Raw genomic sequence first — 22,822 nt, 5'->3', positions numbered from 1 at the left:
TTTAAAATCGCCATAGCTCGGTATGGGGTTCGGCTCATTAATTAATTTACCTCCCTGTGTTGTTATGGTCCTGTTTTTTTTGTTTGTACCGGTTCTACACTTAATAAAATTAAAAAAAAATAAAAAAAATGTTTTTTTTTCTGGAAAGAGGACATTTAAACTAATTTAAAATATTTTAAAAATATATATTGGTATATACAAATACTAATAATAATAAAAATATATAGTTTAACACATATTCAACTTTTATTAAATTTCGAGCTTGAAATGGAATTAATTCATTTATAGTATTAATTGAAATGTTCTTTTGTTACTTTTTAATTCTTCTGATGTTCAGACTTAACTCGTTTTCCCTAATAGAACAAGTTGGCTATAGACTCATTCACTTTCCAAAACGCTCTCCACTTTGGCTAAATATAACTTGCCTCTGATGAACTGAGGCAGTTCATTAAGTAGTTCATTTCCATATTAGCGCGTCACGTTTGATTAACGTGTTCGGAATCGCGCTGCTTTTCTAACTCGGCTTCCTGCTTCGAGTTCAATTGACTTTCAGATGGCATCTGCTAACCGACTATCTGCCCTCAAGGTCGGCCGAGGCAGCCACACTTACGCGTGTTCTGTCAGCTGTCCGATGAGAAAAGTGTATTTAAAATGCATTTAACTGGATTAAAATGCATTGACCCGACGGCCTGCCCAGCTCTTCAACAGCTGACAACGCTTAACAATCGATTTTAACAATTCTTAATGCCCGGCGACTGCCAGATCATAAATTCAGGCAACTCTCCCTTGGCTCCCCTACAGCAGCAGCAAGCCGTGGCCCGTGCTCGTATTTCCGTATATTTCGCGAGATAAATCAACGCGCGACAAATTAATGCTGCAAATGAAGTGCAACTGCTGCAGCAGAGCAAAGTGGCGACTCGATGGCTCGGTGGTTCGTCCGTTGGTTTGGTTGTGTGTTGCACAGGTGTAAAATGGGCAGCGATATGCCGCACATCGAGTCGCCGCCCCAATATGCAGTAACAGTAAAAATAAATGAAGGCAGTCAACGTTGCATATTTCAGTGGCCGTGCGGCTGCCACTGCTGATATAATTACGCCGATACTGTCAATATTGTGCGAGTGTGTGTATTCGATACAGCGCGCTGTAAGCCCCACCATCTGCCCCCCACTCCGCTTTCGTAGGCCTCATCAGTTTTTATATGCGTCGCATTTAACTTTTTGTATGTTTTTTTCGTCGCACGCCGAGTACATTTCTTTTGCATACTTTTGGGCGGGCATGGCGCTTGTCCGCCGTGCGATTATTTCGTAATCCACGGCGCCTAAAGCATCGATTACACATTGTATACCTGGACAGTTCGCAGCAGATCATGGGCATGGGCAAGGGCGGCACAGGCTGGCCATAATGCGTGTTAATCAGCATCATTAACTACTAATTAAGTGCGGTTGCAAATGCAGCCAACTGTCAATTGTTCCCAGCCACCGCCGCGCACCACCTGTCGCCCGCGTCGTTTTATTTGCTCGGCGCTGGCTTAGCTGTCGAGCGATGTGCAATGAGGCTGAAAATTGCACACTGCTCGATTCATGGCAGATTGTCATTCGGATTTGAGCTTCACTAATCTCAGTTACTGTTTAGCGCGTGTGCGCTTGTCATTTATATGTTTGAATAGATGTTTGCAGAAAAAAAGAATTCGAAATTCAAAAACAGATTATTCCTATACAATATACAAACATTCTGATCACATTAATGTATTTATTGGATAGCCTTAGACAAGCTTATTCCCCTTTCAACTAAGTGATGCTCCTTAAATCTTTTGTTGTCGGCAGAAGTTTTCCCGTCAAATGTGGTGACGAAACATCCGATATCAAAGAGGTTAGAGCCGGAGTCCCCCAGGGAAACGTATTGGGCCCAGTGCCTTATACGCTCTACACCGCTGATATGTCCATCGTCCCGGACGCAAGACTACTAACCGCCAGCTACGCTGATGACAGCCTTTCTAGCCAGGGACGCATCACCACAAACTGCTTCTAATATACTGCAAAGGCAGCTCGACCTAGTCAACACATGGCTAAAAAATCCACCCACACAACTTTCACACTAAGAAGAGGAAACTGCCCCCAGCTAGACGGCCCCACTATCCCTGAAATCATAACAGCAAAGTACCTCGGCCTTCTTCTCGACAGAAGACTCACATGGAACTCTCAAAATGAAAGCAGCAGGACAAGAGCCTGAAAAACACCTCTGGTTACTGGGCAAACAGTCGAAGCTAAAAACAAGACTAAAGCTTCTCGTATACAAGGCCATTATACATTATCTACACCACTAACGTAGAACTATACGAAGAGCTTGGCGTCCCTTTTGTAGAGGACCAGACTGTCCACCAACTACCTGTCACGCCTGGATAAACACATCAATCCTCCTTGAGAATAGCGCCTCAACCAAAAGACTGAGATGACTCCATCCGCTAGATCTCCCGCTCATTGCGGATCCTCGTTCCACACACACACATACGTTTTGTAATACCGCTAATTTTAAGCCCCCGCCAATGCTCACTTGCTGTAATACCCCTCTAAAGTTTGCTAAACAATTTACTGACTGTCCAAAAGGACAGATTGTAAATAAATAAATTATAGAAAACAAGTAAGAAAGCTCTAGTCGAGACTGCTCGACTACGAGATCCCCTGAACCCTACAAGCAACTGATATTTCAAAAATAATTAGCAAACACACACGCACACACACACACACACACACATACATACAAATACACGCACACACACACGCATACAAACAAACACACGCATACACACACACTCACATATACAGGCGATTGCGCTTGGGATGCGCTGCAGTGTTGGCAATATAATAACTTATTTGTTGAATAATTTAATTTCTAGACGTACGATCGTAATGAAACTTTCAGAACGTAATCATAATGTTAAAATGTATGTGTATACCGAAGCTCAAGTCTCTAGTATTTGATATACGACTTTTACAAAGATGAAGGTGAGGGGGTGGATTTAGGTGTGGGGGGTAAATTTTAACAAAAACCGAAATTGTATAAAATTCATTTTAATATACATTTTAAATTTGGAGACTCTAGCTTGAAAGATGTGGGAGATATAATTATTTAAGTGATCTTCGATAAGGTTTTTTATCGATAAAAAAATATCGGAATGAGTTATCGTTTTTTAGTGATAAACTCGATCTGCGCGTGATATATACGGACATTTTAAAAAAAAGTTGAAGTCTCTAGCTCTTATATCTTCTGAAATCGACGCGTTCATACATACGGACGGACGGACGGACGGACGGACGGACGGACAGACAGACGGACAGGGCCAAATCGACTCAGCTTGTCGCCCTGATCAAGAATATATATACTTTGTGGGGTCTGTCACGCCTCCTTCTGCCTGTTACATACTTTTAACAAAACCATTATACCCTGATTTCCCATTTTCAATGGGTTCAGGGTATAAAAACAAGAAAGAAAGCTCTAGTCGAGACAGCTCGACTACGAGATCCCCTGAACCCTACAAGCAACTGATATTTCAATAATAATTAGCAAACACACACGCACACACACACACACACACACACACGCATACAAACAAACAAACGCATATACACACACTCACATATACAGGCGATTGCGCTTGGGTTGCGCTGCAGTGTTGGCAATATTATGGGAACTTATTTGTTGAATAATTTAATTTCTAGACGTACGATCGTAATGAAACTTTCAGAACGTAATCATAATGTTAAAATGTATGTGTATACCGAATCACAAGTCTCTAGTATTTGATATACGACTTTTACATAGATGAGGGTGAGGGGGTGGATTTAGGGGTGGGGGGTAAATTTTAACAAAAACCGAAATTGTATAAAATACATCTTTATATACATTTTAAATTTGGAGACTTTAGCTTGAAAGATGTAGGAGATATAATTCTTTAAGTGATCGTCGATAAGGTTTTTTATCGATAAAAAAGTATCGGAATGAGTTATCGTTTTTTAGTGATAAACTCGATATGCGCGTGATATATACGGACATTTTAAAAAAAAGTTGAAGTCTCTAGCTCTTATATCTTCTGAAATCGACGCGTTCATACATACGGACGGACGGACGGACGGACGGACGGACGGACAGACAGACGGACAGGGCCAAATCGACTCAGCTTGTCGCCCCGATCAAGAATATATATACTTTGTGGGGTCTGCCACGCCTCCTTCTGCCTGTTACATACTTTTAACAAAACCATTATACCCTGATTTCCCATTTTCAATGGGTTCAGGGTATAAAAAAACTAAGGGACACAGATTCTGCTCATGAGAGCTGTTTTTTTTTTTTTTTCTTTTCTTGATTGAACTAAAAACGTTCTCGTTCTCTTTTTATACCCTGAACCCATTGAAAATGGGAAATCAGGGTATAATGGTTTTGTTAAAAGTATGTAACAGGCAGAAGGAGGCGTGGCAGACCCCACAAAGTATATATATTCTTGATCAGGGCGACGAGCTGAGTTGATTTAGCCCTGTCCGTCTGTCTGTCCGTCCGTCCGTCCGTCCGTCCGTCCGTCCGTCCGTCCGTCCGTATGTATGAACGCGTCGATTTCAGAAGATATAAGAGCTAGAGACTTCAACTTTTTTTTAAAATGTCCGTATATATCACGCGCATATCGAGTTTATCACTAAAAAACGGTAGCTCATTCCGATACTTTTTTATCGATAAAAAACCTTATCGAAGATCACTTAAAAAATTATATCTCCTACATCTTTCAAGCTAGAGTCTCCAAATTTAAAATGTATATAAATATATATTTTATACAATTTCGGTTTTGGTTAAAATTTACCCCCCACCCCTAAATCCACCCCCTCACCCTCATCTTTGTAAAAGTCGTATATCAAATACTAGAAACTTGTGATTCGGTATACACATACATTTTAACATTATGATTACGTTCTGAAAGTTTCATTACGATCGTACGTCTAGAAATTAAATTATTCAACAAATAAGTTGTCATTATATTTCCAACACTGCAGCGCAACCCAAGCGCAATCGCCTGTATATGTGAGTGTGTGTATATGCGTGTGTTTGTTTGTATGCGTGTGTGTGCGTGTGTTTGTTTGTATGCGTGTGTGTGTGTGTGTTTGCTAATTATTATTGAAATATCAGTTGCTTGTAGGGTTCAGGGGATTTCGTAGTCGAGCTGTCTCGACTAGAGCTTTCTTACTTGTTATACCCTGAACCCATTGAAAATGGGAAATCAGGGTATAATGGTTTTGTTAAAAGTATGTAACAGGCAGAAGGAGGCGTGGCAGACCCCACAAAGTATATATATTCTTGATCAGGGCGACAAGCTGAGTCGATTTGGCCCTGTCCGTCTGTCTGTCCGTCCGTCCGTCCGTATGTATGAACGCGTCGATCTCAGAAGATATAAGAGCTAGAGACTTCAACTTTTTTTTAAAATGTCCGTATATATCACGCGCATATCGAGTTTATCACTAAAAAACGATAACTCATTCCGATACTTTTTTATCGATAAAAAACCTTATCGAAGATCACTTAAAAAATTATATCTCCTACATCTTTCAAGCTAGAGTCTCCAAATTTAAAATGTATATAAATATATATTTTATACAATTTCGGTTTTTGTTAAAATTTACCCCCCACCCCTAAATCCACCCCCTCACCCTCATCTTTGTAAAAGTCGTATATCAATTACTAGAGACTTGTGCTTCGGTATACACATACACTTTAACATTATGATTACGTTCTGAAAGTTTCATTACGATCGTACGTCTAGAAATTAAATCATTCAACAAATAAGTTGTCATTATATTTCCAACACTGCAGTGCAACCCAAGCGCAATCGCCTGTATATGCGAGTGTGTGTGTGCGCGTGTGTTTGTTTGTATGCGTGTGTGTGTGTGTGCGTGTGTGCTTTCTAATTATTATTGAAATATCAGTTGCTTGTAGGGTTCAGGGGATCTCGTAGTCGAGCAGTCTCGACTAGAGCTTTCTTTCTTGTTCTTTATTGCTTTGTAGTTAATTTTTGATAGGGATTGAAAGGAGGCTCCAAGACGCCTATTAAAACACAAAGAAGTAGAAAAAGTTTCATGGTGCAAGAATGGAACTGTTGAATAGTCAGAATTGCTGACCAGCTTTTATACTCAACTTGGAAAACTGTAACTGATTTGATTTGTAATGGTATTAAAAAATGAAGCCATACGAAGACTAAAACTCCACCTGCCTGAGATTATATAAGCAGATGATGAAAGCAAAACATTTATTTCTATTCATTGTAAAACCATTTCCAATGCAGTCAGACACACTCAAGATTATCAGTTAAATAGGCTGAGCCTAATTTGATATTCGACATACTTGAAGCAGTAAAAATCTCCAACATGAAGCTCGCACTTATTCTTTTGGCCGTTTTAGCAGTCATTTATGATAATTATGCTAAGAGAATAAATAATAAAAAAATTTATTTTAACTTTGGGTTTTGGATCACTTTGAAAGAGCTTCTTGAAGTATACAAATGCCTAAAGTAGCTTGGCTGTCAGCTGCAACTGTTAGGGAGAATAAATAATATAATAATAAATAAATATTAAAAGCTGCATGAAATTTCATATAGGAATTTCATATAGAAATTCATATTGCCGTTATTTTCTGTTCTATTGTGTGTTTTATGTTTTTCATGAACTTTTTAACTTTTTTAACTTTTAAATAAACTTTTCTTTTACATGATTTACTTATGGACATTTCTTATTCATATTTTTTTTTTATACCCTGAACCCATTGAAAATGGGAAATCAGGGTATAATGGTTTTGTTAAAAGTATGTAACAGGCAGAAGGAGGCGTGGCAGACCCCACAAAGTATATATATTCTTGATCAGGACGACAAGCTGAGTCGATTTGGCCCTGTCCGTCTGTCTGTCCGTCCGTCCGTCCGTCCGTATGTATGAACGCGTCGATTTCAGAAGATATAAGAGCTAGAGACTTCAACTTTTTTTTAAAATGTCCGTATATATCACGCGCAGATCGAGTTTATCACTAAAAAACGATAACTCATTCCGATATTTTTTTATCGATAAAAAACCTTATCGAAGATCACTTAAATAATTATATCTCCTACATCTTTCAAGCTAGAGTCTCCAAATTTAAAATGTATATAAAGATGTATTTTATACAATTTCGGTTTTTGTTAAAATTTACCCCCCACACCTAAATCAACCCCCTCACCCTCATCTTTGTAAAAGTCGTATATCAAATACTAGAGACTTGAGCTCCGGTATACACATACATTTTAACATTATGATTACGTTCTGAAAGTTTCATTACGATCGTACGTCTAGAAATTAAATTATTCAACAAATAAGTTAACATAATATTGCCAACACTGCAGCGCAACCCAAGCGCAATCGCCTGTATATGTGAGTGTGTATGTGTGTGTGTGTTTGTTTGTATGCGTGTGTGTGTGCGTGTGTGTTTGCTAATTATTATTGAAATATCAGTTTCTTGTAGGGTTCAGGGGATCTCGTAGTCGAGCAGTCTCGACTAGAGCTTTCTTACTTGTTTATATTTCCTTTAGAAATTCATATTGCCGTTATTTTCTGTTCTATTGTGTGTTTTATGTTTTTCATGAACTTTTTAACTTTTTTAACTTTTAAATAAACTTTTCTTTTACATGATTTACTTATGGACATTTCTTTTTCATATATTTTTTTTTTATAAATTTAAGATATAAGAAAACAACATTTAAATAAATATATACGTTTCACAAATCAGATTTTAAAATGATTTTCTACCAGTATAAATAAATGTTTGTTTAAATACAAAATACGTCTTGGAATAAGAACTATTGAAATAACAGATTAATGGTTTATTAATATATATTTTTGAATCGAGAATTACAAAATTATTGCTGAATGCAATAGTAAATTTATGGAATTCATCAGGGGCTTTCTTCAACAAATATAACGATAATGAAGATATAGATAAACATTGACAAACTCATACTCTTAAGTTTTTTTTCTGTTGAGTGTGGGAATTTGAATATATAGTTAGTATTCGGTTATCGGCAAATATTAATGTTCTTTTATGTCTACTTCTAATCTCTCAAGCCTAGCCAACCGCAACTGCACATTCCTGGAACAAACACCCACTGATTAGTGTGGTCAAGTTCAATAGTCTATAAATTGTAATTGGCTGTCAAGCTGGACCAGTGCAATTTGCACATTGTCCAGCAGCGCGTACTATGCGCCAGTATATGTAAGTATATATGGGTATATTTATTTATTTATATCGGGATGTGCGCATCAAAGCGTAAACGCATTTTAATTCATTTAATTAAGCTGCCAATATTTGACCAAAATGCAATTAACAAAAGCCGGCTTGGACATGGAGCACTGGCTGGTGTTGCCCGGGACTCTTGTCGTTTGTCCTTTGTCCTCGCTCTGCGTGATGCGGTTGCCACGGCTAGGCAGAGCCGAGAGCAAAAAATGATTTGTTTTAATTACGTAATTAATTTGGCAGCTTTTTTTTGTTATTGTAGAGGATTCTGCTACAAGCTGGGACATGATGAAATGGAGCAAGGGTTTGTAACAGGCAGCTGTAGTAACTAACTGTTGACAAATTAACTAAAGTTCCAGATAGATAGAGAGTGCAAAGCAAACCCTATTTGACCTCAAATTAGTTCCAGAAGTGAATGAAAATTATAATTCAAGTTTACTTAGGGTATTTGCTGGCCAACCTACTCTTAGTCTGTTTATCTTTTTAATTAGTATACGCCGTGTAATGTGTGCGGCTTCTGCGGCGAGGCTTTAAACTGGATGCCCAAACTATATTGCCAGCGCTGTGAGCCGGGCCAGCGGCCGGGCAGTTAAATCCATTGGAGCCAACGCGTCGTTGCAGACATTTCCCTAATCAAATCGTAAAGACGTCGTCGTCGATGTCATCGCAGTTTCTTGTTAATTTTCCTTGGTCGGCGACCCGGCGTAGTCCGTAGTCCGTATTCCGTTTGCCGGGCCGGGCCGGGCCTTTGCCCCTTGTGCTCGGCTAGTCCTGGCACTTGTTAGCGCAATTGCGGCAGTCGCAGCCACAAGTGGTCAGTGGTCTGATGAGGCCAATGTGCACGTTGCTGTGGGCGTGGCTGTGGGCTGAACTTTTGAATCTAACGAGAAAAATTTCCACATCATCAAAGCTCATTCCAGCCCATAAATTTCGTGATAAATGTGAGTGCATGCCGAATGCCGTGCGGCGACTCCTCAGGGAGCGGGCCGAGCTGCCGCTCCTGCAACTCCTTGACGGCCACCTCTTGCTATCTGTCTGCTGATGGCGATTGCGATGCGGATACTAAGTTGATTTCTCTCTTCTCTCCCAAGCATGCATTTGGCTTTCATAAATTTCCAACTTGAATCGATGCAGGACCCAGCCATAGAGGGAGCGAGAGAGAGAGAGAGAGAGAGAGTGGAGAGCAGGCTTGCCTTCAAGTGCCCATAAAGTTGGAGCTGCTGGCTGCAGCCGCTGATTGGGACTGTTGCTGATTGAGTGCGGCCGGGCTGGCATTTTGATTGGAAAACAATTTGGCAAAGTTTTCGTTTTAGATTTTCTTTTATTTTATTGATATTCTATGGGAGATTCGTTAGGATGCGTTGCATTTAGGAGCTCTAGATTTACAGGCGGTTGCGACGGTAGACGACACGACGCACAGTCTTGTAACGGTAGCCATCAATGGAGGGCTGCTCGATCTGCTCGAGAGCCTGCTGCGACGTCAAGACTGGAGCTGGAGCTGGAGCGGGAGCCGAGTACTCGATGGGAGCCTGAATTTGGATTGGTGCTGGAGCAGGGGCAGGCTGGTAGACTGGAGCAGGAGCTGGGATCGAGACTGGTGCGGGTGGAATGTAGTTGTTAACTGGAGCGGGTGCAGGTGTCTCGATTTGGATGGGTGCGGGAGCTGGCTGGTAGACTGGAGCTGGAGCTGGCTGGTAGACTGGAGCTGGTGCTGGAGCTGGCTGGTAGACCGGAGCTGGTGCTGGCTGGTAGACTGGAGCAGGAGCTGGGATCGAGACTGGTGCGGGTGGAATGTAGTTGTTGACTGGAGCGGGTGCAGGTGTCTCGATTTGGATGGGTGCTGGAGCTGGCTGGTAGACCGGAGCTGGAGCTGGAGCTGGCTGGTAGACTGGAGCTGGAGCTGGAGCGGGCTGGTAGACCGGAGCGGGCGCTGGAGCTGGCTGGTAGACCGGAGCGGGCGCTGGAGCTGGCTGGTAAACTGGAGCGGGTGCTTCGTAGGTGATGGGTGCCGGAGCTGGCTGGTAGACCGGAGCGGGCGCCTGATAGTTATAGCCCGAGCCCAAGTGGGACACATCGGCACTGGCGCAGGCCAGGAAGGCAACGGCAACGACCAAGAATTTCTGTGCAAGAGATCGCGATTAAAACCCAATTCCGAGCAGTGGACATCGTGGCTTACCATTTCGGTGATATTTCGGCTCTTACTCCACAAGCGTTTGAATGGCTTCTGTCTGTTTGGGCCTGGTCTGTTACTATTTATACCATTCGCAGATGAGAGCGGGTGTCCAAATACTCTTGGCGATTGTGAAAAACCTGACTCGAAGAGGCGTCAGTTGTTTGCTTAGGTGTAGACGAAATCGAATATTGAATATTGAATTTTGAATATTGAATATTGAATGCTGAATGCTAAATGCTGAATGCTGAATGCTGAATGCTGAATGCTGAATATTGACTGTTGAATATGGCTAGAAGCTCATTAAGAGTTGCTAACTAAATTGTCTTTGAGGGCCAGTCGATTGAGGAATGGGCCCCAATCTTGATGGCAACTTGTTTGCCACAGAATTTATTGGCGGATTGTTTAATTTATGCCATCAAATTGCTTTTTAATAACCTCATCAAGTATAATGAAGAGCGCCAGCTAACGGGAACTTTTCTACATCTATGCATTTCATTGATACACAAATTAATTTTTATTCTCAGTATTTTTTGCAGAGTCCGGTTTACGCACGTCTCGTGTCGAGCCGGAAATTCGCAAATTACATTTAACTGGTTTCGCTTAAACTTTTTGTTGGTTACGCTAGATGGAAAGTGTTTAAGCATTGTTTATGGCATGGCTAAGACGACTTTTAGCTCATGCTGACATAATTTTTACCGTTCCCTTTCGGTTGCTTGTTCTTAGCTTGTTTTTCTTTTGATGCGTCTCTATCCCGTTCATTTCTATTTATATAGACATTGTACATTCATGGGCCTTTGGTCTTTGGCCTTTGGCCATTAATATGTTGATTCTGCCTCACTTTATTGCCAGAAACCAGTTCCGTTTGCTCACGCTCGAATATGGGTCTGGCTACAGACGTGACTTCTTCAAATTGATTTGGCTGACAGCTTCGTGAAGGCTGCTCGCTGCTGGGCCATTGTCTTAATCGCTTGTGGAAATATTTATAGAAGAGACTCGCCTTCAGGAAGTCATTTAATATAAATATATTTTAATTTGAAATGAAGTCGTAACTTGTATAAATATTGAAATATACCCTGTAAATATGAGAAGTGATTAAAATAGCTCATTCGGTCATGAACATATGTAGCTTGCTGCCGAGTTATTCAACAGCTCATTAGCGATTCGTTCATGAACCGATCGCAAAATATACCTGGAGTCTGATTCCGCTTTGCTGATTTGTGGCTTTTGTATGGCATGCAAATGATTGCCATTGTTTATGATAATTAAAAGACACAGAAGCTGCTCTGAGCATTGTTCACAATAAAATATTTGAGTGCTATCGTAAACATTTAACATATGCTTAAGCCCAATTCGGAGTGCGAATAATTGAGTGAATAATGTAATATAATTCACATTCACACATTCACACATACTTAATAGATTGTATCGGAAATTCAAATACAAATAATTTAAATGAATAATCAAATAATTAAAATTTAATTGAACGAAAACGAAACAATAATTCTGTTGAGTATTCTTATTATTATTTTTTTATTGATATATTTATTTATTATACATATTTTTTTATTATGTCTATTTGGTCTATATTGGGTTTTTAGTTGTAATTTGTAGTAATTTACTCATTTTTTGCAATTTATACTCTTGTAGCATTATTAATATTTTATTTTGATCGATATGTATCTATATGTTTTTATTATTATTATTTTCATTATTATTATTATTAGTTTTATTTTACTTTGATCTATATATATATGTTTTTTATTATTTTTAAATTATTATTATTATTTTTATTTTTCTGTTATAAATTGTCCCTGCCTAAGAAATCATCATATAAATTAAATAATTGAATTATATAAATGATGCTTAGAATTTTCAATATTTGTTGTTTATTTATTTTTAATTTTTCAATTCATTATTTATTTATTTATTTTTAATATAAATCACGCTTAAAATTATCAACATAAATATTTGTTGTTTATTTGTTTTTAATTTGAGTTCTTGTTGCACTTAATATTATTCTGAATGGTGCTTTTATTTTTAGCTTAATTTGAAACACATGAATAAATTAAAACTATATTGCAAAAGTGTTTCAGTTGTGATACCATAAGGAAACACGTTAAAAGCGTTGACGGCGCTCACTCTTTTGTTCATCCTCTGCATTGTTATGCGAAACATAAGCATCTGAGAGACAATAGGCAATCTTTAGTCTTCCGTATGTTAATTTGTTGGACTGACGCCCGCACCCTCATAAAATTTCTTTAATATTCTTAGTTGGAAATTTCGATAGATGCCATTAGTAAATGAACAGTGTTTAAATACTAAACTTGTATAGAACTGCGCGCCTTGGCTGCCCTTCCTTGACTCGTGCATTATTTCCTCATAGTCTATAGTTAGCTCTGCGTATGCCTGCCATTATTTATGGTGATATCTTAATTTGCTGGCACGACGCTGTCTGCGGCCAGGCAGCCAGCTAGATGAGTGGTGTTGCGGATTAAATTGCAACTACAAATTCAGTTTATCAAGCCGTTAATCATGAGCATTGCTGCTTAATTTTTTTGCGCTGTCCAAATATTGGCTAGTAGATTTATGAACCGTCTCCCTCTCTCTCTCGCTCTCTCTCAGTCAGTCTTTGTCAGCGGTTGGATCATGCCATTCGTAAGCGAAGCGCAAACAAGACGCGCCACTGAAATAGTCAAACAGATTCATGGCCCAAGCGAATCTGAAAACTTGTTGTTAATTTTATATGCAGCTACCAAATTTCAAATTGGAACTTTTCAGCGTTTTGTTTGTTTCCCATTTCTCAGGCGAGTCAGAGTCGCGTATGTAAATGCCGATCTCTTGACGGCCAATTTATGGGCATACGATTTGCATGGCTTAGCTTCCGATCATCTGCAGTACAATCAAAGGCCTGTCCCACATCTCATCTCATCTCTCATCTGCAGTGTCTACCAGCTCGTGCATTCGCGTACAGCTAGTCTGGCGCATGGCTAATACAATTCTGTTCCAGTTTGGCGCTCTTTTGTCTTAGCCAACTAGTTTTATTATATATTTAACTGCCTTCTGTTTCTTCTTCATGCATAATTTGTATGCATATTTTAATGTGCTCGTTTGCTGAGCGCCACAAACGGAGGGCTAATTATGGCTCATCTGTTGGCCTTGACTTTGAAATTTAGATTTTACCCAAGCATCGGCTAGGTGCGTCTCTGTTATTGGCGTTTCCATCTTCTGCGGCTTCTTGCCCGCTTTCTTGGCCGCTTTGTTTTGGCATCTTGTTGATTAGCTGTAATTAAGACTCGGCTGCGAGTCTGTGTAAATGCTAATTTGTCCAAATGATGGGCCAATCATTCGAATTCACTTTGGAGTTTTCACTCACTCAGGTTCCGACTGCCTCTTGCTGTACTCTAGTGCATAGTTTGAAGATCAAATTTGTTTGATATTTTTTCATTTAATCATGCAATCTGCTTTGCTCGAACTGTACTTTGCATCTAAATGAGTTTTGATTTATATAGCTGGCACATTATTATTTGGTTTACCATGGGCCGATGTGACCAAATATTGGCATAATTAGCACTTGATGTCATCTAGTTGGCTCGCCTCACAAGTCAAACAGAGGCATTACAATCAATTAAGTTTGCTTAATTTCTTTGACTTGATTTGATAGCTCCTTTGGATATTCTGGATTATATGGAGAAGGCAACACGCCGTAGTCACATAAACCCTTTAGACACACGCACACACACTCAATCACACTCTCAAAGTTCCTCTCGTAAATCAGCCAAAAGACGCATAAAGTGTGTAGTGCGTACTGTGCACGGTAGGTGGAGCCACCTGTCAAGTGGCCGGGCCAGCCAACCAGATAAGCGCAAAATTCTTAATGAAGCGACACGCATGCACAGTAAAATGTGCATTTACCGAGGCCCCACACACACTAGTGCAACTGTATGTATATAGACGTTATGTACGCACAGTTACAGTTAGTCGCTTTGGCATTCAAAGCGACCCCCAAAAAAGAAAGAGCCAGAATGAAGTGGATGCGGCGCAGCAGAGGGCTGGGCAGCAGCGGGGAGCAGAGTCGAGAACTTCAGATTCACAGCGACTCGACGAACGTTGCCAGCTGTGAGGTGCAGCGTACAAAGCCAAACGGAAATGAAATCACGTACCAGGGGCGTTGTCATTCACAATGAGTGCGCCACCAGGCAGGACTTGAAGTAGTTGTTGCAGCTGTTGGTAGTTGTTGTTGTTGTTGTTGCTGTAGTTGTCAGCAGAGTCGCGGCAGCTGCCATTTTGTTCTGTCGTTGTGTGTACGTCTAATGTCCAATTTCAATTTGGACTGGCTGGCTGACAGCAGGAAGGCAAAGGCAAAGCCACCGCAAGTGCCAAACAATGCAAACGCCCCCACCAATCCTCGCTCGCAGTAATAAAAACACTCACACTCACACACACACACACACATGTGCGAGTCCCCCGTCTAGTATTTCACTTAAGTGTGGATACTTGCACAGATAGCCAAAGAGAGAACGAGAGATGGAGCAGGGGAGGGGATAAGGAGAGCAGGAGGGTGAGCAGACCCGCATAAGTTTATTTACTTTTAACACGAAATAATAAAGTTTACAAAAGAAAACGTGCGCCGTGCGGTATGCTGCACTTTTTCCAAGTGTGAGTGTGCTTGTTTGTGTATGTGTGTGTGTGTGTCGCTAACTGCTCCCCATTCAACTCAAAGCTGAGCTTTCCTCTGCCCATTTGCTGTCACAATGTAGGCGCCTCAAAGCGAATATTCAACAAACTCTTGAGAGCTGTCAATTTATGCTTAAAGGCCATCACGACATTATTCTCTGTACAGGATATTAAAATATATAATATTTTTAGAGATTTTATAACACCAAGAACAAGAATTATTTGTTAGCTAGCTATTCAATCAATCTTAGAGTATTATTATTATAATATGAATACTATGAATATTTTATTTCTATAAATATGAAATTCTGTTGCCTAAAACCTAAATTAAATTTTTTTTTTTTTAAATAAAAATAATAAGTAAATTAAATTAAATTAATTTATCTATCACATTAGTTTTGAAAAGACTAATATGATAAATAAATAAGAATGCTGATTAAAATAATAAAACCTAAAGTATTCTGTTGTAATTTAATAAAAGGATTATTTATATTGTTGATTAATTCCAGAAAAAGACAATTTTGATGTTTTGTGTTATGATTGATGATATATTGTTGTATTCAGATTTTGTTTAATTTATAAGTAAGAAGTCAAGAAATAAACAATGTGACTATATCTTAATTTTCAGGTATCTTTGTTATGAAAGTCTTGCACATAACATTGTGTTAGTATTTAATAGAGACCTTGTTTATGTCCAACATATTCAATTTATATAAATTTGTTAATATGTAATTTTTTTTTTTAAATAAAATATAGCTTAACAAATATACTATTTTGAGTTCTTTCCTTGCACTGCGAATATTGTAAGCCGCGAGTATTGTAATAAGCCTACATATAAGTATATTAAATATATGCTCCATATTCAACTCAAAGTTGTATTTATGAAAACACCTTCAAAGCTGAGAGTCAGTTGAATATATTGCCTTCTTCAGTATCAATTATGAATTAGGAACAGTTAGAGTATCTCATATTTCAAACAGCTGAACAAAAGAACTTAATTCAACGCATTGCACCAAAACTCGAAACTCGCGCAACTTTCGTCACAGCTTCGCAAAAGGTGAAAAAAAGTGTAGAAAAATTAGCGACATGCCGTGACGTGACTCGACTGCCTGAGCCAGCCCGTGTTCTATGCCCATGCCCATTGCAAGTTACTTAACCGACATGTTCTTTGTGTTTGGCGTGTTTCGCTGCCGTTAGCCATGTGCGAGGGCCAGAGCCTGGGCCAGCTTATGGATGCAGCCCGGCACTTACAGCCAACTGAATTATTTAAAAAGACGCTAAGAGCAAGGCAACTGTCGCTTTGTGCAATTAAATGCGTTCTCAGCTCGTACGCACACATGCGACAATAGTTAGAAGGTCCGCACAGATGGTAATGATAATAATTATAGGGACCCGAGGACGCATGCCTGGGGGTATGCCTGTGCCATGTGGTCCATGCGTGTGCGCCTAATTACAATAAATTTGGCTAATTATTGTCTGGCATTTGCGGCCCTTGCGGCTCCTGTAAACTTTAAGAAGCTCTCTCACTCCCTCTCCCTATGTCTCTCTCTCCCCATCAACAACAACATTTCACAGACAAAGTTTTTCCCATCGATATATGGTGGAGTGCGGCCGCATCCACAATGTCGCAGACTGAGGCCAATGTCTGGCTAATTGTCTTGTAAATTATGATAAGGAACTTTCGCTATCAACTCGAGAGCTGGTTAAAAGGGTCAGTTAGGTCACCTGCATATGGGAGATGCGAAAAGTGTGCACACCAGTCGCACTCGCACTCGCACTTGCAGTCAATATCACGTGGCTCTTGGTCAGGGGTTGGCGTAATAGCATTATATAATATTCATATACCTATCTTGTGGAGAGGAATTTATAATACTCTTGTCTCCGCATTATATGCACTTTGCACTAGCGTCTCAATCAAGCACTCGGGTTAGGGAGAGTTTCTCTTTAAGAATGTTTCAGCTATATTTATTTTGTTACTTTATAAATTATTTATTCACTTAGAAGAATAAAAAATAGTGCACATAAAACTGTTCAAAATTTACATTTTATTCAATTTATTAATTAAATTAAAAGTAATATTAATACACCTATATTGCTTAGCTGCTACAGTGATTAATATAATTTTATATGTATATTTTGTGAATTATAATTAAATTTTTTGTATGAAAAAAAATTATTAAATATATTTTAATTAATTCAAAAAATATTAAAAAAATATTTAAAAAATAAAAGTTAATTTAATAATTTAAAATAATGCAAAAAAAAAAAAATAATAAAATAAAATAAAATTAAAATTCAATCAACATTAATATCAACTTCTTTGGCAGGTCAAATATTTTGGATTCCTTCAATAATTTTGAGTTATTGATATTTATATTCGTAGATTTTTGTAGATATTAAAAAAAAACTAAATTGTTAAATATATTTTAATTGATTCAAAACTAAAATTTAAAATATTAAAAAAAAGAAAAGGTAATTTATTTTTAATGTTCATCTAAAAAAAAAAAAATAAAAAAATAGAAATTCAATTAAAATTAATATCAACTTCTTTGGCAGGTCAATTATTTTTGATTCCTTCAATAATTCTTAGTCAACCAATTGTTTTATTTAATATCAATATTCGTATATATAAATACTTTCATTCTTTTATGTCTCTAAGTCTCATTCGCTTTCGTAAACATCGAAATCGTTTCTACACAATTTCAGAGTCAAATCAGTGCGAGGTCCTCTTGACATTTTAGGACTTTCACAAGCCATCGCTGAGTATCTGTTATTGCAATCCCCATCTCATCTGTCGACGCTGATATTTTTAACAATCATGGCGAATCAAAACAAATGCCGAACGATTTGCTTTATGTGCAACTGCAGTGATTTGCCTAGGGAATGTGCCTGTCAAGCCTTTCATTTTTTATTGCCCCGTGCCTCTTTCAGTTTTGTTGCTGCAGCATATGGGCGTATCATAAAGTGGGCGCTTCTTTTCTTCACCCGGCCCTTCCCTGCGCTAGTCGAGCTCCCTTCTGCGCTTGACTGTTGCAAGCAGCGAAATGCAGTCAACTCGTGCGCCAGCTGAGCGCGCAATTTAGCACAACAATGCGATACGTATACGCCCCGTTGCAGCCCCTGAGTAAGTCATGTGTTGGCATGTCTTCTCCTGCTGGCTGACTGGCTGACTGGCTGACTGCTACTGCTATTTAGAAATGCCTTTGTCTTGGCCTCGGTCCCAGCTTTTAGCTGCCAGCGAGTGCCGTTTGTTTTTTGTCTTGCCAAATGCGCCATATTTTTGAGTTTATGTCTTCGTTCTCTAGCAAATATTTCCACAGAGCAGCACAGGGAGCGGGGCGGAGGGCGGCGGGCGGCGGGCAGAGCGTAATGCATATGTTCGGCGTGTCGTCGTTTTGTTTTATTGCATATTTATATTTTATAGCGAAAGTAGCAAAATATACGAGTAAATCGTTAGGACGCAGCCCAGAGCCCCCATGGCAGGCTGGCTGGAGGCGGGGCAGAGAGGGGGCGGGGCGCCCGAGATGTTACAACGGCACAATTCTTGGCCTTTTTGGCAAACATTCGATAAAAGAACTCATACATAAGCTCTGCCAGCCGCACATGTGCCTCGCACACACAGACAGACAGACACACACACACACACACACACACAGTGAGACAGGGTAGTCTGGGTAGACTCCTGCATTAAGTTCCCGTTGCGCTTTTTGGGGGCGTTTGTTGGATGCGCCACAAAATTCAATCATAAAAGTTTTTCAATAATCCGCTTTGCCCCGATTGCATTTCAATTTGCGCAACATTTTTGTGCAAAAACTTAATTTTCCACCAATTAGTTTTTTGGGCTGTTCGATCGAGGGGCGCCGAGTGTGCGGCAATACGTAATTGATGTGTGTTCCCCCAACCACCATCGAATGTGGAAAAAAAATGTTGGTAAGGAAATTTCATTGGGCAGCAGGCGAACAAACAATTTGACATAACAGCTACGATTCAATCGAAATTCTAACTGGCTTCATGAGGAACATACTGAAAGAGGCTTGAACAGCTGGAATTTGAGAAGTATTTGAGCTGGATAAGCCAACAGATATTTGATGTCTACTCTACACGAGTTGCAATGCAGGCAAAATGATGTTCATTTATAATAAACTTGGCTCATTTGAATTTTATGAACCGAAATTTAAAATGCCCAACAGTTAGGCGATGTGCTGCTGATCTCCTTATATTACTTTTGCTGGAGAACACTAATCCCCATATTTTCTCGCCAGCAAGTAGGAACGACCTTAATCTTCATCCTAATGGCCGTCGCATCATATGGCGCTCCGCAGCACATTCAGTATTTTTATTGATCCTTGGAGTATGCACCTGCACCATCGGCTGCTGTATGGCGGCCATAGTGGGGCGCTGATAATGTTAATTTTATTCAAAGGTTATGCCGTTCGGGCCGGGCGGGCCGGAGTCCACGGAAACCCGTAGACGGACAGCGGCGACGGCGACGAAGATGGAATGCAAGTACGTGTAGAAATTTACGAAAAATTACGAGAGACGCAGCGAAAGCTGCTGCACAAAATTGCAAATCGTGTCCAGGGTCGCAGCCTGAAACACCCAGAGATTGCTGGCACTGAGCTGGCAGCTGAGGCCAAGACTGCCAGCGAAGCTCCCGGCCGGTTGCTTGCCCCCAAAACGTCGCCATGCAGCATTTATTGCCAACGAAGCGTATTCGGTGCATTTGATGCGCTGCATAATGGCGCACGCCATTAAATGTCCATTGACATGCCAAGCGAAGAAGAAGTCCAGTTGGCACAGTGGGCTGAAAACTATTTGCATGTAATTTAAACAAATTTTCGTGGAGATCTGTATGAGATGATGGCAAATTTTATATTGATAGCAAAACAAAATTTTTATAAAAATCAATAATTAAAATATATTATTAAAAAATGAAATATATAGTTAAAATTTTCAAAAAATAAATAATAATCTAAATAAATATTATACCAGCATTTCGAGTCCAACTCTTCAGCTTTTTCACTTTCTACTTCAGTCGATTCTCATTGTGGTTTGCCCCACTGTCACTGGCATTGGCCGTAGCGCATCGCAAATCCAAATCGAATGCGAAACGAGCGTAAATCGTGACCTGCAAGGATCTGCTTAGTTTTCTTATTAGCTGCGATTACATTTGATGTTTGTTGTTCGGTCAACATTTCACACACACACACACACACACATCTATCTTATGCATGTTTGTGTGTGTGTACTACATTCTGTATGCTTAAGCAGTGTTTGTTGCTGCAGTTGTTGCTTTAGTTGTTGTGGCTGTTGGTTTTACACTTTGCTGCCAACGTTTTTGTACGTGGCCAAGTTGCAAAATGTCGAAAGTCTTCGTCGCCATTGCCGCATCAAATATGTTGAAAAGCAATTGGCAGCCATCACGGCCTGCCCTCTCTCTCTCTCTCTCTCTCTGGCTCTCGCTCTCCCTCTCGCTCTGTCAGCCAGCTGCTGACCCTGCGGAGGGGCATGTCTGCTAATGCGCTGCTGTTGGAATTTCTTCATTGAGTACGTGCATTAAATTTCAAATCAAAAAACATTTCAGCACACACACACACACGCACACACACATAGAATAGACTTGAATCCGATGAAAACGAAGTGGAGCACAATATTTCAAATGCATTTTTCGCTGCATACTTGCAGAGGCGTTCAACTGTGCCTCAATTTATTTGGCAATAGCGAAGCAATTTGTTTGTTATTACTCTAACTATCAGCGGCGCATATTTTAATTGTTTTTCGCTTCATTAGCCAGCATTCATTATTGCCACAATAATTTGCCATGCTTCGCTTGTCAATTTACATGCGATTCAATTTCCTGGCAGCCAAACGCAATCAGTAGACAAACCAAAAACAACAAGAACAAGAGCAAGAAAAGTAAAGAAAACAACCACAGCAATGCATATCAATTGCTGCTGACAATTTCAAATAGAAAATGTCTTCGCATTGTGAAGAAAAATGAAAAAAGGAAAGCAAACAATCGAACGAGAAAAACAAATGAATAACAACAAGAGTTGTTGCTGTCAATGACAAGCAGCACAACAAGATTCTGCAAAAAAAGAACAAAAATGGAGAAAGGCAAAATAAAGAGAGAAAACAAAAAAATCAGCTCAAAATGGAAATGTAACTGCAATTGAGTTTGGTCTGGTTTTCCCCGCAGGCCGTTGTTGGCTGCATGCCGCACCCGTCTTGCCCCGCCTTGCCCAGCCTTGCCACGCCTCGCCCTGTTCCTTCCAATTGTCAACTGTCAATGAGTTTTCAATTGCCGCCAAGTTGCATGTTTGAAGATTTGTGTCCCCAACTGCATTTTTCTAAGCCGCCAATTGGATTGGTTTCACTTTGCTTGCTTCTGACAGTCCGCTTTTCCATTGACTTGTCAGTGGCAGGCGCTGAGCATGGATCATGGAGCATGGAGCATGTAGCATGGAGCCTGTAACGTGGAACCAGCTAATTCGCTCGGTTTGCGGTTGGACAAATTGTTTTGTTTTTGGCAGTCAGAGAAAAAAAAAAGTCCTTAAAGCCTCATGCCTGCCGTTCATTTGTCGTCGTCTAGACTCGCCCGGATTTTTCCTATTCATTTCCTTGTGGTTTTCGCTCGATTGGAGGTGTGCCATACAATCGCGTGCTCAAGACTTTTTCTCACTATGAACTAAATGCAAAGTGTTCTCATTTCATTGCAGGCGTTGACTGCTGAGACAAAGTTACGCCTATTTCCATTTATGTCAAGTATTGAAATTTTGATCTCTGTCCCAGTTAGTTTGCATGACTAAAATATATTATATATGGAGGGACTATATATGTAAATATATATTTTAGCTATATAGCTTTTGCTTCAACATGAAAATTGCCAACAAGGTGCAACTTAATACAAATTTTTCGATTTTTGTTACAGGTATAATTGAAGGCTATGCGACAAAACAGGCAGCGCATCCAAATCACTTCGCATTTTTTAGCTGAAGGGAACTATAATTAAAGTGGATTTCGATTGAAAAAATAAAAATAAATAAATAATTAAAAATGGGAATCAGATACTAATATTAATAAATTGGCTTACTGATCGAATCACTAATATGTTTGAATTACAACAGCTTATGCAGAAGTGATGTAAAGATACTTTCATCACCAGTGAGAGGTACGAAGAACGAAGTAAATAACCAGACGATTGAGCTACAATACAATGGCTTTCTATATAATTTTCATGCTTGAGCAATTGGATATATAAAATGCACTATAACAACAATGATCAAATGATACGCCAAATGTGAATAATTTTATTTTATTAATATTCAAAAAAAAAAAAAAATAAAAAATAATAAAAAAAAAATATATGTATATATACATATATATATTATATATTAATAAATATTATATAATTTTATTATATTATAATTTAAAAAAATATATAAATAATAAATATTATATATATGTATAAGAAAAATATTTAAAAAAATTACAAATAATAAGCAATATAAATAAAATAAAAATATACAAAAATATATATGTAAAATATAATATAAAAATTCAAATATTAATTTTAGATATACCACGTAACTTTTTGACTTTTATGATAATGAAATTTATTAGCTTAGTTTTAACTTTATGCAGAGTCTAAAAACTACATTTAAAAATTCAGTAATACAACTATA

At 39.1% G+C, this 22,822-nt stretch overlaps 1 protein-coding gene and 1 long non-coding RNA gene across 4 annotated transcripts in view; one reads left to right on the top strand and one right to left on the bottom strand.

The window, feature by feature from the left end:
* Positions 1–6,215: 6,215 nt before the first annotated feature.
* The window catches only part of LOC149091156 (uncharacterized), a 29,909-nt gene continuing 13,302 nt past the window's right edge, over positions 6,216–22,822 (top strand). Inside the window, exon 1 of the long non-coding RNA XR_016196996.1 lies at positions 6,216–6,341. This is a non-coding gene — a long non-coding RNA (uncharacterized LOC149091156). The remainder of the gene's footprint in view (positions 6,342–22,822) is intronic.
* Positions 9,592–10,602, bottom strand: LOC108655280 (uncharacterized). 3 transcript variants are annotated; one of them, XM_089261517.1, is made up of 3 exons: positions 10,467–10,602; positions 10,053–10,410; positions 9,592–9,920 (listed from the first exon to the last, which is right to left on the bottom strand). In XM_089261517.1, the coding sequence occupies exons 1-3, from the start codon at positions 10,467–10,469 to the stop codon at positions 9,673–9,675; spliced, it is 609 nt and encodes a 202-aa protein (XP_089117643.1). In that variant the 5' UTR covers positions 10,470–10,602; the 3' UTR covers positions 9,592–9,672. The 3 variants fall into 3 exon arrangements, with proteins under 3 accessions (XP_089117643.1, XP_089117642.1, XP_030243397.2); XM_089261516.1 differs by having other exon boundaries at positions 9,592–10,248; positions 10,279–10,410; XM_030387537.2 differs by having other exon boundaries at positions 9,592–10,410.

The sequence above is a fragment of the Drosophila navojoa genome, chromosome 5 (assembly GCF_054131105.1).
Source record: "Drosophila navojoa isolate 15081-1374.11 chromosome 5, UAZ_NAV_1.0, whole genome shotgun sequence".
NCBI classification, from domain to species: Eukaryota; Metazoa; Arthropoda; class Insecta; order Diptera; family Drosophilidae; genus Drosophila; species Drosophila navojoa.
The sequence above is the reverse complement of the archived record's forward strand: the minus strand, read 5'-3'. Positions and strand labels throughout refer to the sequence as shown.